Source organism: Eschrichtius robustus, chromosome 3, assembly GCF_028021215.1.
Source record: "Eschrichtius robustus isolate mEscRob2 chromosome 3, mEscRob2.pri, whole genome shotgun sequence".
Taxonomy (NCBI): Eukaryota; Metazoa; Chordata; class Mammalia; order Artiodactyla; family Eschrichtiidae; genus Eschrichtius; species Eschrichtius robustus.
This window is the reverse complement of record NC_090826.1, coordinates 74,240,882-74,256,290: the sequence shown is the minus strand read 5'-3', so window position 1 is coordinate 74,256,290 and position 15,409 is coordinate 74,240,882. Positions and strand designations below refer to the sequence as shown.

At 42.6% G+C, this 15,409-nt stretch overlaps 1 protein-coding gene across 2 annotated transcripts in view; it reads left to right on the top strand.

Annotated features, from left to right (window-relative positions):
- Positions 1-12,628, top strand: part of LOC137762363 (uricase) — a 41,990-nt gene extending 29,362 nt beyond the window's left edge. The window contains exons 6-9 of one of the 2 annotated variants that reach the window (XR_011073540.1): positions 393-516; positions 2,476-2,559; positions 10,987-11,162; positions 12,467-12,628. Coding sequence is in view for 1 of the 2 variants with exons in the window: in XM_068540187.1 (XP_068396288.1) it covers positions 393-516; positions 2,476-2,559; positions 10,987-11,061 (283 nt within the window). In the remaining variant the exon portion in view is untranslated. Of the gene's footprint in view, positions 1-392; positions 517-2,475; positions 2,560-10,986; positions 12,328-12,466 lie in introns of those variants that run through there. The other variant, XM_068540187.1, reaches the window with a different exon arrangement.
- The last annotated feature ends 2,781 nt before the right edge of the window (positions 12,629-15,409 follow it).

Here is a 15,409-nt window from a genome sequence, read left to right as displayed (position 1 = left end):
AGCCTGACATGGTAATACCCCTGAAAATGCAGCAATTCAAGCAACGGGCCAAGCCAAGCAGATTAGAATACTAGGAAGTCCTCTTCATAAATTCTTCAAGCATGGAGGGAAACTTAGCCTGGAATGCCCACTGGGCCCTGGTGCCAGATTATGAAGATAACCTAGTTATGCTCAATATGTTTATTGACTTGTGTGCATGTGTGTGTGCGTGTAGGGAAATGGGAAGTTAGGGTTTTTTTTTTTCTTTTTGGCATTACAGGATAGTAATCCTCTCTAAAACCAGCAATGAAATTGTTTTCGGGGAGACAGAGAGGGTACTGCTTCTTAGCTTCATAATACGTTCCCCAAACACCACCCTGTGAGAGCCCTCAGTTCTCTTTTCTGTGCTTTAGGGACACTGTTAGGGACGTTGTCCTGAAGAAATTTGCTGGACCCTATGACAAAGGCGAGTACTCGCCCTCTATCCAGAAGACCCTCTACGACATCCAGATGCTCTCCCTGAGCCAGGTTCCTGAGGTAGGTTTTGTCACTTGCCATTCCGAGGACTGAGAGAACTTGTGTCTCCTGTCAGCTCTGAGAAAGAGAGTTAAAATAAGAAAGTGGAAGACACATGAAAAATGACATCTGTTGTTGCTCAAAAGCTTGTTATAGCAAGTGAGAAGAGAATAAAAAAATGTAAAAATCTGTCTAACCTGAAAACACAGGCCACTGCTGTAGTTCTTCAGTTTTGTTGAAAATTCTGAGTCTCTTCAACCTGCTACAATTTAGGACACTCAAATGCCCTGAAGGAGGGGTAATTATCCCAAGGGTCTGTGCTTCAGGAGAGCCAGAGAATGAAGAAAAAAGGCAGAGAGATTTCATCCATCCATCCATTTGATATTATTGAATGGTTATTATGTCTCTGTCAGCACATGAGGAAATCAGAGATAAATTAGACATCGTCTCTACCCTCAAAGAGTTCAGCATTAAGTGAAAGAAGAAAATAAGTAAACCAACAGTTCAATAGAGAATAGAATATTATGGAAATTCAGAGGAAGTCACCTAACTCTGGTGTAGGGGATAGTGCAATCCAGGCTTTCTGGAGGAAGAGGTATTTGAGCTGAGTCTTAAGGGACAGGTAGGGGTTATCTGAGTTCATACTCAAGGGTGAGGGAGGCGGTAGGTGTGGAGACAGGAGGCAGCATGGAACAGTCATTTACTGCTGAGGCTCTGCCACAAGTGAAGCTCCAGGAGTAAAAGTCTTTCCATGTGCCTAGAGATGAGTTGGGAAGCAGATTGGGAAGCCCTTTGTGGGCTTCTCTGTAGAGTCTGTATTTTATCCTGAAAACTCTTAGGAGCCACTGAGGGGTCTAAGCAAGGTGTGGCGCTACCAGATTTGCACTCTAGAAAGACCACTCTGAAAGACATGTGATAGATTAAAGGGGGAGACCTGTTGGGAAGCTGTTGCAGAAAACTGGCAACAAGGATGTGAACTAAGGCCATGATGGGATGGAGAGGAACAGAGTCATCCTTAGACCTGGGCACAAGGGACTCCTGCCACGGCCCACACACCCCCTCCAAGCCCTCCTCTAGCTATGCCTCTCTCCGCTGGATGAGGAGTCGGTGGGACCAAGGCAACAAACACTTCAGGAGCCCGTGCTTCCCCTTCTAGACAATTCTCTGGATATTTACATTCCAGAATGTCCTGCCCAAATAACCCCGAGACTACTTCCAGAACCTGTGCAAGCCTGTTCCCCAGATCTATCCCCTAAAGTGCAAGTCATGCCATTAGTGTACCCTTAAGCCCGAGAGTGAGAAAAGGGGCAGATGTTTGCTAGAGGTATGAATGGGACTTGACATGCAAGCTGGAGTATCCACCCACATGAGTCCAAGAGAGAAGATGGGATGGCCAGGGCTGAGGGCTGGCTCTTCTCATGCTGCCAGGTCCTGGCATGATGCTGCAAGGAATCAGAGAATTTTAAATTCGATCCTGACCTTCCAGATTGTGATGAAAGAATATTTGTCAAGTTAGAGGGATAGAATATATTTCACTTGAAAGTACTTTAGCTTGATTCATAACTTTTAAATCTTTAAACATCTGGTATGGGGACATCCAATTATACTCTTACTCCAGGGCCTGCAAATGTTAGGGACAAGCCTCGAGAGGAGGGAATGGATGGAGGGGGAATTTAAGAGGTTGACGAGCCAGCACCAGGAGGCCAGTTGGATGCTGCAGATGTCCCAGGTTTCTGACCCAAGGAGATTTTACTTTTCTGAGAAACGTATTTCATACACAGAGAGAAGAGTGGGTCCATCATTTAATAATAGTACTAGCAGGAGAAAACAGTGTCAAGCAGTAGAGGAACATCAGAGGAACATCTCAGAGACAGGTAGAATCTGAGTAATGAGCTAATGGGTAGTTGGGGGTTGGTGGGAAGGAGTAACAGAGACAGATTCACAGTTTCCGCATGTAATGCATATTGTTGTGGATTTCAGATAGAAACTATGGAAATCAGCCTGCCAAACATTCACTACTTTAACATAGACATGTCCAAAATGGGACTGATCAACAGGGAAGAGGTAAGAGAACTTTAAACATATTTAAAGCACATTTCCCCCACCCACTCTTTACCCCTCTTTATAAACTTAGGATGATACTATCCCCTGTCACAACTCCTAACAGCTGTTGCTTTTGGAATATTTATAGTTGCCACTGTTTAGAGCCCTCTTAGACTCTGGCCTTTCACTGTCTGAGGCTGGAGTATGCTAGAAATGGGTGAATACTTATAAAGGAAGGTTGGAAGTTGCAGAGAGTAAAAGACAAAGAAAGAACAGAGTGTGCCCAAAGAAATAGCTTTGAGATGTACTTCTCCAAAAATTGCCCCAGAAGGTCACAGCTCCATTATTCTTCTATCATGAAACGATGAGGAGAAAAAAAAAAGATTCTATTTTCATTTTCTTCTATCATCTCTAACTTTTAAGTAGTCAATTTAAGTGGAATACAATATACACAAAAAAAATGAAGATATTTGTGTTTCTAGTTGCATTTACAGCAGGCAAGATGAGGAAGTTCTTTTTTTTTTTTTTTTTTAGAAATTTCATGTAATATCTGAAACATTTATATTAACATATTTCCATAAAAATAACCCAAAGAAAGTTTAGTATTAGTTGTTTTGTTTGTTTATTTGTTTATTTCTTTGTACTGCAGGTTCTTATCAGTCATCAATTTTATACACATCACTTTATACATGTCAATCCCAATCGCCCAATTCAGCACACCACCATCCCCACCCCACTGCAGTTTTCCCCCCTTGGTGTCCATACATTTGTTCTCTACATCTGTGTCTCAACTTCTGCCCTGCAAACCGGTTCATCTGTACCATTTTTCTAGGTTACACATACATGCGTTAATAGACGATATTTGTTTTTCTCTTTCTGACTTACTTCACTCTGTATGACAGTCTCTAGATCCATCCACGTCTCAACAAATGACTCAATTTCGTTCCTTTTTATGGCTGAGTAATATTCCATTGTATATATGTACCACATCTTCTTTATCCATTCATCTGTCGATGGGCATTTAGGTTGCTTCCATGACCTGGCTATTGTAAATACTGCTGCAATGAACATTGGGGTGCGTGTGTCTTTTTGAATTATGGTTTTCTTTGGGTATACGCCCAGTAGTGGGATTGCTGGATCATATGGTAATTCTCTTTTTAGTTTTTTAAGGAAACTCCATATTGTTCTCCGTAGGGGCTGTATCAATTTACATTCCCACCAACAGTGCAAGAGGGTTCCCTTTTCTCCACACCCTCTCCAGCATTTGTTGTTTGTAGATTTTCTGATGATGCCCATTCTAACTGGTGTGAGGTGATACCTCATTGTAGTTTTGATTTGCATTCCTCTAATAATTAGTGATGTGGAGCAGCTTTTCATGTGCTTCTTGGCCATCTGTATGTCTTCTTTGGAGAAATGTCTATTTAGGTCTTCTGCCCATTTTTGGATTGGGTTGTTTGTTTCTTTAATATTGAGCTGAATGAGCTGTTTATATATTTTGGAGATTAATCCTTTGTCCGTTGATTTGTTTGCAAATATTTTCTCCCATTCTGAGGGTTGTCTTTTCGTCTTGTTTATATATAGTTTCCTTTGCTGTGCAAAAGCTTTGAAGTTTCAGTAGGTCCCATTTGTTTATTTTTGTTTTTATTTCCATTACTCTAGGAGGTGGATCAAAAATGATCTTGCTGTGATTTATGTCAAAGAGTGTTCTTCCTATGTTTTCCTCTAAGAGTTTTATAGTGTTTGGTCTTACATTTAGGTCTTGAATCCATTTTGAGTTTATTTTTGTGAATGGTGTTAGGGAGTTTTCTAACTTCATTCTTTTACATGTAGCTGTCCAGTTTTCCCAGCACCACTTATTGAAGAGACTGTCTTTTCTCCATTGTATATCTTTGCCTCCTTTGTCATAGATTAGTTGACCATAGGTGCGTGGGTTTATCTCTGGGCTTTTTATCTTGTTCCATTGATCTATGTTTCTGTTTTTGTGTCAGTACCATATTGTCTTGATTACTGTAGCTTTGTAGTATAGTCTGAAGTCAGGGAGTCTGATTCCTCCAGCTCCGTGTTTTTCCCTCAAGACTGCTTTGGCTATTTGGGGTCTTTTGTGTCTCCATACAAATTTTAAGATGATTTGTTCTAGTTCCGTAAAAAATGCCATTGGTAATTTGATAGGGATTGCATTGAATCTGTAGATTGCTTTGGGTAGTATAGTCATTTTCACAATATTGATTCTTCCAATCCAAGAACATGGCATATCTCTCCATCTGTTTGTATCATCTTTAATTTCTTTCATCAGTGTCTCATAATTTTCTGCATACAGGTCTTTTGTCCCCCTAGGTAGGTTTATTCCTAGGTATTTTATTCTTTTTGTTGCAATGGTAAATGAGAGTGTTTCCATAATTTCTCTTTCAGATATTTCATCATTAGTGTATAGGAATGCAAGAGATTTCTGTGCATTAATTTTGTATCCAGCTACTTTACCAAATTCATTGATTAGTTCTAGTAGTTTTCTGGTGGCATTTTTAAGATTCTCTATGTATTGTATTATGTCATCTGCAAACAGTGACAGTTTTACTTCTTGTTTTCCAATTTGTATTCTTTTTATTTCTTTTTCTTCTCTGATTGCCGTGGCTAGGACTTCCAAAACTATGTTGAATAATAGTGGTGAGAGTGGACATCCTTGTCTAGTTCCTGATCTTAGAGGAAATGCTTTCAGTTTTTCACCGTTGAGAATGATGTTTCTTGTATATCGCCTTTATTATGCTGAGGTAGGTTCCCTCTATGCCCACTTTCTGGAGGGTTTTCGTCATAAATAGGTGTTGAATTTTGTCAAAAGCTTTTTCTGCATCTATTGAGATGATCATATGGTTTTTATTCTTCAATTTGTTAATATGGTGTATCACATTGATTGATTTGCATATATTGAAGAATCCTTGCATCCCTGGGATAAATCCCACTTGATTGTGGTGTATGATCCTTTTAATGTGTTGCTGGATTCTGTTTGCTAGTATTTTGTTAAGGATTTTTGCATCTATATTCATCAGTGATATTGGTCTGTAAGTTTCTTTTTTTGTAGTATCTTTGTCTGGTTTTGGTATCAGGGTGATGGTGGCCTCATAGAATGAGTTTGGGAGTGTTCCTTCCTCTGCAATTTTTTGGAAGAGTTTGAGAAGGATGGGTGTTAGCTCTTCTCTAAATGTTTGATAGAATTCACCTGTGAAGCCATCTGGTCCTGGACTTTTGTTTGTTGGAAGATTTTTAATCACAGTTTCAATTTCATTACTTGTGATTGGTCTGTTCATATTTTCTGTTTCTTCCTGGTTCAGTCTTGGAAGGTTATACCTTTCTAAGAATTTGTCCATTTCTTCCAGGTTGTTCATTTTATTGGCATAGACTTGCTTGTAGTAGTCTCTTAGGATGCTTTGTATTTCTGCGGTGTCTGTTGTAACTTCTCCTTTTTCATTTTTAATTTTATTGATATGAATCCTCTCCCTCTTTTTCTTGATGAGTCTGGCTAATGGCTTATCAATTTTGTTTATCTTCTCAAAGAACCAGCTTTTAGTTTTATTGATCTTTGCCATTGTTTTCTTTGTTTCTATTTCATTTATTTCTGCTCTGATCTTTATGATTTCTTTCCTTCTACTAACTTTGTTTGTTCTTCTTTCTCTAGTTCCTTTAGGTTTAAGGTTAGATTGTTTACTTGAGATTTTTCTTGTTTCTTTAGGTAGGCTTGTATAGCTATAAACTTCCCTCTTAGAACTGCTTTTGCTGCATCCCATAGATTTTGGATTGTCGTGTTTTAATTGTCATTTGTCTCTAGGTATTTTTTGATTTCCTCTTGGATTTCTTCAGTGATCTCTTGGTTATTTAGTAACGTATTGTTTAGCCTCCATGTGTTTGTGTTTTTTACGTTTTTTTCCCTGTAATTCATTTCTAATCTCATAAGGTTTTGGTCAGAAAAGATGCTTGATATGATTTCAATTTTCTCAAATTTACTGAGGCTTGATTTGTGACCCAAGATGTGACCTATCCTGGAGAATGTTCCGTACGCACTTGAGAAGAAAGTGTAATCTGCTGTTTTTGGATGGAATGTCCTATAAATATCAATTAAATATATCTGGTCTATTGTGTCATTTAAAGCTTCTGTTTCCTTATTTATTTTCATTTTGGATGATCTGTCCATTGGTGTAAGTAAAGTGTTAAAGTCCCCCACTATTATTGTGTTACTGTCAATTTCCTCTTTTATAGTGTTAGCAGTTGCCTTATGTATTGAGGTGCTCCTATGTTGGGTGAATATATATTTATAATTGTTATATCTTCTTCTTGGATTGATCCCTTGATCATTATGCAGTGTCCTTCCTTGTCTCTTGTAACATTCTTTATTTTAAAGTCTATTTTATCTGATATGAGTATAGCTACTCCAGCTTTCTTTTGATTTCCATTTGCATGGAATAACTTTTTCCATCCCCTCACTTTCAGTCTGTTTGTGCCCCTAGGTCTGAAGTAGGTCTCTTGTAGACAGCATATATATGGGTCTTGTTTTTGTATCCATTCAGCAAGCCTGTGTGTTTTGGTTGGAGCATTTAATCCATTCACGTTTAAGGTAATTATTGATATGTATGTTCCTATGACCATTTTCTTAATTGTTTTGGGTTTGTTTTTGTAGGTCCTTTTCTTCTCTTGTGTTTCCCACTTAGAGAAGTTCCTTTAGCATTTGTTGTAGAGCTGGTTTGGTGGTGCTGAATTCTCGTAGCTTTTGCTTGTCTGTAAAGCTTTTGATTTCTCCATCGAATCTAAATGAGATCCTTGCCGGGTAGAGTAATCTTGGTTGTAGGTTCTTCCCTTTCATCGCTTTAAGTATATCATGCCACTCCCTTCTGGCTTGTAGAGTTTCTGCTGAGAAATCAGCTGTTAACCTTATGGGAGTACCCTTGTATGTTATTTGTCATTTTTCCCTTGCTGTTTTCCATCATTTTTATTTGTCTTTAATTTTTTCCAATTTGATTACTATGTGTCATGGCGTGTTTCTCCTTGGGTTTATCCTGTATGGGACTCTCTGTGCTTCCTGGACCTGGGTGGCTATTTCCTTTCCCATATTAGGGAAGTTTTCGACTATAATCTCTTCAAATATTTTCTCGGGTCCTTTCTCTCTCTCTTCTCCTTCTGGGACCCCTATAATGTGAATGTTGTTGCATTTAATGTTGTCCTAGAGGTCTCTTAGGCTGTGTTCATTTCTTTTCATTGTTTTTTCTTTAGTCTGTTCTGCAGCAGTGAATTCCACCATTCTGTCTTCCAGGTCACTTATCCGTTCTTCTGCCTCAATTATTCTGCTATTGATACCTTCTAGTGTAGTTTCCATTTCAGTTATTGTATTGTTCATCTCTGTTTGTTTGTTCTGTAATTCTTCTAGGTCTTTGTTAAACATTTCTCGCATCTTCTCAATCTTTGCCTCCATTCTTATTCCGAGGTCCTGGATCATCTTCACTGTCATTATTCTGAATTCTTTTTCTGGAAGGTTACCTATCTCCACTTCACTTCGTTGTTTTTCTGGGGTTTTATCTTGTTCCTTCATCTGGTATATAGCCCTCTGCCTTTTCATCTTGTCTATCTTTCTGTAAATGTGGTTTTTGTTCCACAGGCTGCAGGATTGTAGTTTTTCTTGCCTCTGCTCTCTGCCCACTGGTGGTTGAGGCTATCTAAGAGGCTTGATGGGAGGCTCTGGTGGTGGGTAGAGCTGACTGTTGCTGTGGTGGTCAGAGTTCAGTAAAACTTTAATCCACTTGACTGTTGATGGGTGGGGCTGGGTTCCCTCCCTGTTGGTTGTTTTGCCTGAGGCAACCCAACACTGGAGCCTACCTGGGCTCTTTGGTGGGGCTAATGACAGACTCTGGGAGGGCTCACGCCAAGGAGTACTTCCCAGAACTTCTGCTACCAGTGTCCTTGTCCCCATGGTGAAACAGAGCCCCCCCCCCCCGCCTCTACAGGAGACCTTCCAACACTAGCAGGTAAGTCTGGTTCAGTCTCCCCCGGGGTCACTGCTCCTTCCCTTGGGTCCCATTGCACACACTACTTTGTGTGTGCCCTCCAAGAGTGGGGTCTCTGTTTCCCCCAGTCCTGTCAAAGTTCTGCAATCAATTTCCACTAGGCTTCAAAGTCTGATTCTCCAGGAATTCCTCCTCCCGTTGCCGGACCCCCAGGTTGGGAAGCCTGACCTGTGGCTCAGAACCTTCACTCCAGTGGGTGGACTTCTGTGGTATAAGTGTTCACCAGTCTGTGAGTCACCCACCCACCAGTTATGGGATTTGATTTTACTGTGATTGTGCCCCTCCTACCATCTCATTGTGGCTTCTCCTTTGTCTTTGGATGTGAGGTATCTTTTTTGGTGATTTCCAGTGTCTTCCTGTCGATGATTGTCTAGCAGCTAGTTTGGAAGTTCATTTTTTGAAAGGAAACCTTGCCTTGAAAAAAGTACTTACCCTGACTTGTTTTTAGCCATGCAAAAGGTTAAGCCAAGTCAGTGTGTCTGACTAGCCAGCCTGCAGTCCCAACAGGTAGCCTGCTGTGGTCAGTCCTGGGAGATCAGAACTGTCCCTTCCCCACTTGGACCACTCTCAGAATGGCAGGTTTTCTCTATTTGATCCATCTTCCCATGGGCTTCTAGAATGCTAAAAAACACCATTCTATTGGATGCTTTTAGTGTGTAGGGGGAGTGAGATAGGAAGGGACCATCTATTACCATGGCCCTGCTGCTCATAGCCTTTGGTGGATAAAGGCCAATGAAGGGAGTCCAAAAGGTCCTACATTCTGGGCCTGCTGATCCAGGAGCCTTATTAGTCACAGCCCCTCTGGCCAGGTACCTTGTTTCTGTTCTGCAAATTATGTTGATGGCTCCATCAGGCTCTGTACCACTACAGCTGTGGCTAGAGGCTGCGGAGCAGTGCTGGGTAACTAAGGTCATGCTCGGGTGTCAGGTGTAGCTGGTACAGGGCCCTGAGTTAAAGAGGAGTGCGATCTTGATCCCGCTCGCTGTCCATTCAGCTGAAAGGAGAGGCAGCACTATTTACTTCAGAGAAAGGTGAGGACGTAGATTCCCAGAATGCCATCAATTAGAATGTAAAGACATTTTTGACTGATTACTTTTTTTTTTTTTTTTTTACCACTATACATTTCCAGAACTTTTTTTTTTTTTCCCTGCATTGGGTCTTCATTGCTGCATGCGGGCTTTCTCTAGTTGCGGTGAGCGGGCTTCTCATTGCAGTGGCTTCTCTTGTTGCTGAGCACGGGCTCTAGGCACGCCGGCTTCAGTAGTTGCGGCATGGGGCCCTAGAGCACGTGGGCTTCAGTAGTTGTGGTGCGTGGGCTCAGTAGTTGTGACTCGGGGGCTCTAGAGAGCAGGCTTAGTAGTTGTGGCGCATGGGCTTAGTCGCTCCGTAGCATGTGGGATCTTCCCAGACCAGGGCTTGAACCCGTGTCCCCTGCTTTGGCAGGTGGATTCTTAACCACTGTGCCACCAGGGAAGTCCCGACTGATTACTTTCTAAAGGGCAGGAAAGGGACCTGGCCATGTTCAACAAAGGTGAAACCAATGGGCCCCAAACAGCGAAAGGGTCAGGCATCATGACTAGAGCAGTGCTTAGCTCAGGAGCCCCGATGGAGAGAGGAGGGTCTCCCAGGGCCCCCTGATGCCTCAGGCCTGCAGTGATCCTAGCTCAAATGTGTGCCAGCAGACTGAGGCCACAGTGCCTTTTGCTCAAGAAGTCAGACACGAAGCTTCCTCTGGAGACCTGGAGGCAGGAAGGCCTGAGTCCCTTTGGGCCAGGCCTCCACATAAAGGCACCCAAGTGGCTGAACAAGCTGTCCCCATGTCTGTGTCTGCTCTCTGGGGATGGCCGGAGCCACTCCTGGGCCCTCACTCAGCAGGTGTGTACATAGTGAGGGCAACATATGAGAAGCCCTCAGTGAGTCAAGACACACTGAGAACAGCAGAGAAGTGACAAATGACAGGGTGGGAAGACAGAAGAACTGTAAATGCACAGCTGTCTGGAGCCATTTAGCATTAGGCTAAGAGCCCTGAGGACCTCAAATGTTCCTGAGGGCACGGCAGTATTTAGCATTGGACAATGATTGGCGTTCAGAGCGAGTCATCAAGCAAAGGCCAAATTATGTTCACCACCCTCTGTTTAAAAAGCAGGGATATGTAATGCATTTGAGAAACATTTATATCCTGATGATTAAAATTTTTCAAAAAACTCTTTAATTTTCTGGAAAATCACCTCATGTCTCAACTATTGCCAGAAAAGTAAGGTATTACCTTGCTTGAAGTAACTACTGTAGGGCCTATACATTTTCCTGTTTAGCAAGTTGTCTTTTGTTGTTGATTTCATATTGATTCGTAGAAAAAAGGGTAGGTCTGTTTTAATGCCTCTGAATTTACCATGTGGTTTTTCTACAGGTCTTGCTACCATTAGACAATCCATATGGCAGAATTACTGGTACAGTCAAGAGGAAGCTGACTTCAAAGCTGTAACATTGTGGCCACCAGTGGGAGTCCATTCTCAGTTGAGGCATTCCTTAAGCCACTTGTGATGCTGGAAATCATAGTGTGTAGCCATGCAAAATTTCAACCTAGTATGTTGATTTATAGTGTTCATTTTGCCCCTACATGAAAGAATTCTTCTACACCTAGCTCAGCAAAGTGTTTCAGAATTAGTAATTATAACATGCTTTGTGGACACAGTTTACTTCACAAATGCTGAGCAGTATTAGAATAATCAAAAATCAATATTTCATTTCAGTGGTCTTGTTCCTTCCTATCTCAGAGAAGCTTTAGAATCCATTCATTAAGCAGATAATCATGAATCAATGGAGGTGTGATACCAGTTAATTTTGTGCACAAATTTAAGAAGTCAGCATGGTTTTCATCCTACTGATGCTAAAACTTGCTCCTTGGTAATGCAGAAAATGTAATGATAATATATTTTGAAAAATATCACCATTGTGACTTCAATTAGACTAAATACTTGAGTTCTTAAGAATGCTCTAGCATATGTATCATTGGGAGTATATTTCCACTCTAAAAGTACTTTTGTAATCTTAATGTATTGGTTTTATGACTTTTACAACCCTTAAAGAATATTTAGTATACACTGAGGCACTGAAAAAAAGTGTAAATGGTTTTTCTTTGAATAATGCATCACTTTGGCACAAAGAGCCACGTTTAATAAGTGGTAAGTCAATACCCAGGTGGTTGAATATACATGTAGAAAGACTAGAGACTATATTTATGAAAACATCAGCAATGATGATTTCTGGATGGTGGGATTACGAGTGATTTTTATTTTTTTTGTCATGTGATTTTCTGAATCTTCCAGATATGAACATTTATTACTTTTATAATCAGGGAAATAAATTTAACTGATGATTTAAAGATGTATGCAGATTTGAGTGGAGGTTATCTTTGTATCAGTTAACTAACACTACTGTTGTGTATATACCATAAAGCTTCATAAACTATAATTTTAGCAATCCATGACAAAAACTTGTGTACGTGAACATTCTAGATAACCTTCCTCCATTTAAAAATCTCTATTTATTTAAACTTTTTGACTCCATTTTTAATAAATACTTACCTAAGAGTAGTTAGTATTATTTGATAATTCTGCATTTACCTTTATGATACTACTACTTAAGGCGGTATGGTGCCGTGTCTGATTGCACAAACTCATTTAAATCCTGGCCCCATCTCTTACTAGCTCTATGACAAGATTCCTCATCTGTAAAATGGAGATGAAAATAGAACCTACCTCATAGGTTTTTTTGAGGATTAAAAGAATTAATGTTTGTAAAGAGCAATGGTAGTATTTATGACTGACACATAGAAATTTCTGTGTTTGTTAAATGAAAAATCCTGCCTTCTTTTCATTTGTTGTTAGACCTACATGGAAAGTCATCACTGGACTTTATGGGTGAGATGAGAGATGGGAGGTCTGAGAGCAGCAAACCGTAGAAGGTGCCACAGGCCATTCTCAAGCTGCTGCCGACTTGCAAAGAACATGAGATAAGAAGGATGAAGTAATGTGATAAGGAATGTTTTGTGCTATATTGACTACTCATGTTACAAAATGTGCTTCTACATCATGTAACTTGCATGGCCAAATGGCTAGTACATTTTATTCCTCTGCTGATTTGATAATTCTCTGCAAAGAGGAATTTAGAATCTAACATGATTTTTCCTAACAAAAAAACAAAAAAACTTAATTAGGCCCTTTTTATTCGATAGTTTTAGGTCATATACATTTTAGAAACACTGTATTTGTTTCAGAGAAGAAGAGCAGAATTCTTAGAAATGGTGGCTTATTTTATACATATATGCATTTTGCTTCTCCTGAGTTCTTAAAACGTTGATTGTAATGAGTTGCAAGTGAGCTATTCGAAATTATATCCTAGGTGTGTGGCAGGAAAGCCTGTAGTCTGTGAAAATTTCAAGGACCAGGTTACTGTTTTGTGAAGGATGTTGTATGGTCAGGCCACTCAAGAGGGCTGTTCTCTTGCTCTCTGTGCATCCCCTGCTCTACCAGTCCCTGCTTCACTCACATGACTATCCAATCCTCTGAATCCTAGGGCTTAATCAGTAACTGCCTATGTGCTTGCCCCCTGCCCCAGCTGCTGGTTTCCCTGGTAACTGATGAGCCAACCTGACGTCAATTCCCCCTATAAATGGTAGCCTTCTCCTCCCGCAAGTAGTGAGGGTTGCTGCCATGTTCTGTCTGCCATCTGCCAGACACGGTAGGGTGCTGCTCCAGGACCCTTTGTTTTGGACGTGTAAGATCTCCTGTCCAATAAGCCATTGATGCCTCTGTCTCTGTCGCTGGGCTCTTTCTTTGGTCTCAAGCTTGGGCAACTACAAGGCTTGCAGTCCTGCTGGTGCAGCCCAACAATTGGCGAGTCAGCCAAGAGGCCAAGGAGACTCCTGTGAGCACCAAGATGTCAGGAACTAAGGACTGGGAATGGAAAGTTGAGGGGGCACCCCAGAGGTGGCCGTCCACTAGCATGTGGGGTCCTGTGGCAGCTGAGCACCATGTCTTTCTCTCCGATTATACTGATGATATTCCATTAACCTTAGAGTCTTTTTCCAGTTTAAAAATAGCAGCCCTGTGTCTGTGGCTCATCTGACTGCATGGGGGTGGCTGGTGAATACAGACAAAACACAAGCACCTGGATTATCTGTCAAATAATTGGGTGTTATCTGGTCGGGTAAGACAAACATAGCCCCAGCCCACCACCCCGAAACAATAAGCCATTGACACAGGCTTTAGGGTTATTAACTCAGGGACAGGCTTGTGAAATGGACGTGGCCAGTTACCTGGAAGGGTTTGGTTGGGGCTTGTGGCAATGGCAAAATAATAGGTGCCCTTGGACTTCTGGCCCCAGCTCTGGAAGGGGGCAGAGCCAGGATACAGTGTGATGGAACAGCAGCCATGTGCAGCCTACAGTGCCTTACAACAGGTGGGAGACATTACAAAAGGCCTACCCGCGTCATCAACAAGGAAAACCACATTTTGTGGTCTAGAACAGCTATGCACGCTATGCAGGATGCCCATGGACATTGAGAGTGACCAAGGAACCCACTTTACTGGCCATGAAGTTCAGAAATGGGCTGATAAAAACACCATACACTGGCGTTTCCACCTGCCTTAAGACCCCACCGCTGCCGGGCTGATCGAAAGGAGGAATGGGCGACTTTAACAACAATTGAGGCTCCCAACACATGGACACACCCCAGGAGCAATCGTCCCAGTGCCTACGCCACGTCAACCCGGAGGCAACTAGCCCACATCGTCCAAGTTCAACTGTTGACCATGGAAGGACCACCGCCAGCTATCGGTCAGGACAACAACTCGCTTCTGCCCTGGCCACAGGATCTATACCCAGGGGAAGCCACTACGGAAAGGCCCTGGCACTGGCAGGTAAGCCCCCGGTGGTTTGAGTTTGCTGCCCTGTGGGCAACAGGATTAGGAAGGGACTTGCAGGTTTCACCTGTCTTCTGCCTGGCCCCAGCCAAGACTACTGAGGTGACTAATCCGGGCCCTACTGAGAAAGGCACCGCTGTGTTAACCCTGTGGTCTGTTGTTACGCCGCCTCTCCCGGCCTCAGCACGGGCTGTGGGCGCTGAGGGCGGACAGGCGGGATGGTGCTGCCAGCCAGGACAAGACCACAGGCAGGGGTGGTGTTATCTAGAACGCTGTTACTCCTTGTAGTTCGCTGAACGGCCATGATCTTCCCGGTATTGTGCCTGTTAAACATCTCACATTTCGTCCCTAGTCTGAGCGGAGGGGGGGAATCTGTTCCTACTGGGCAGCAGTGGTGGCCTCACTGAAAACGAGTCTGACTGCTGGGTCGACAGTGAGATGCTGTCGTCGTCCCCCTCTGGACTTCATGGACACCCGACATAAGCGCCGGGCTTCCTGCGGATACTCCTTAGCTGCTGGTGTGTGTGCTGCATTTGCGGCATCGGGTTGCAGTGCCCCTCTACACACCTGGCCCCAGGGGCACTGCGGAAGAGGGGCAGACCCAGATGGTTAGGGCCATGCAGGGTGCGTGGGGATGGCGTGTGGTCAGCCCCTCCAGATGGCTCTTCTCTTGCTCTCTGTGCGTCCCCTGCTCAGCCAGTCGCTGCGTCACTCCCGTGACCATCCAATCCTATGAATCATAGGGCTTGATCAGTAACTGCCTACATGCTTGCCCCCTGCCCCGGCTGCTGGTTTCCCAGGTAACTGATGAGCCAACCTGAAGTCAATTCCCCCTATAAATGGTAGCCTCCTTCTCCCCCAAGAAGCGAAGATTGTTGCCATGTCCTGCCTGCCGTCTGCCGGACG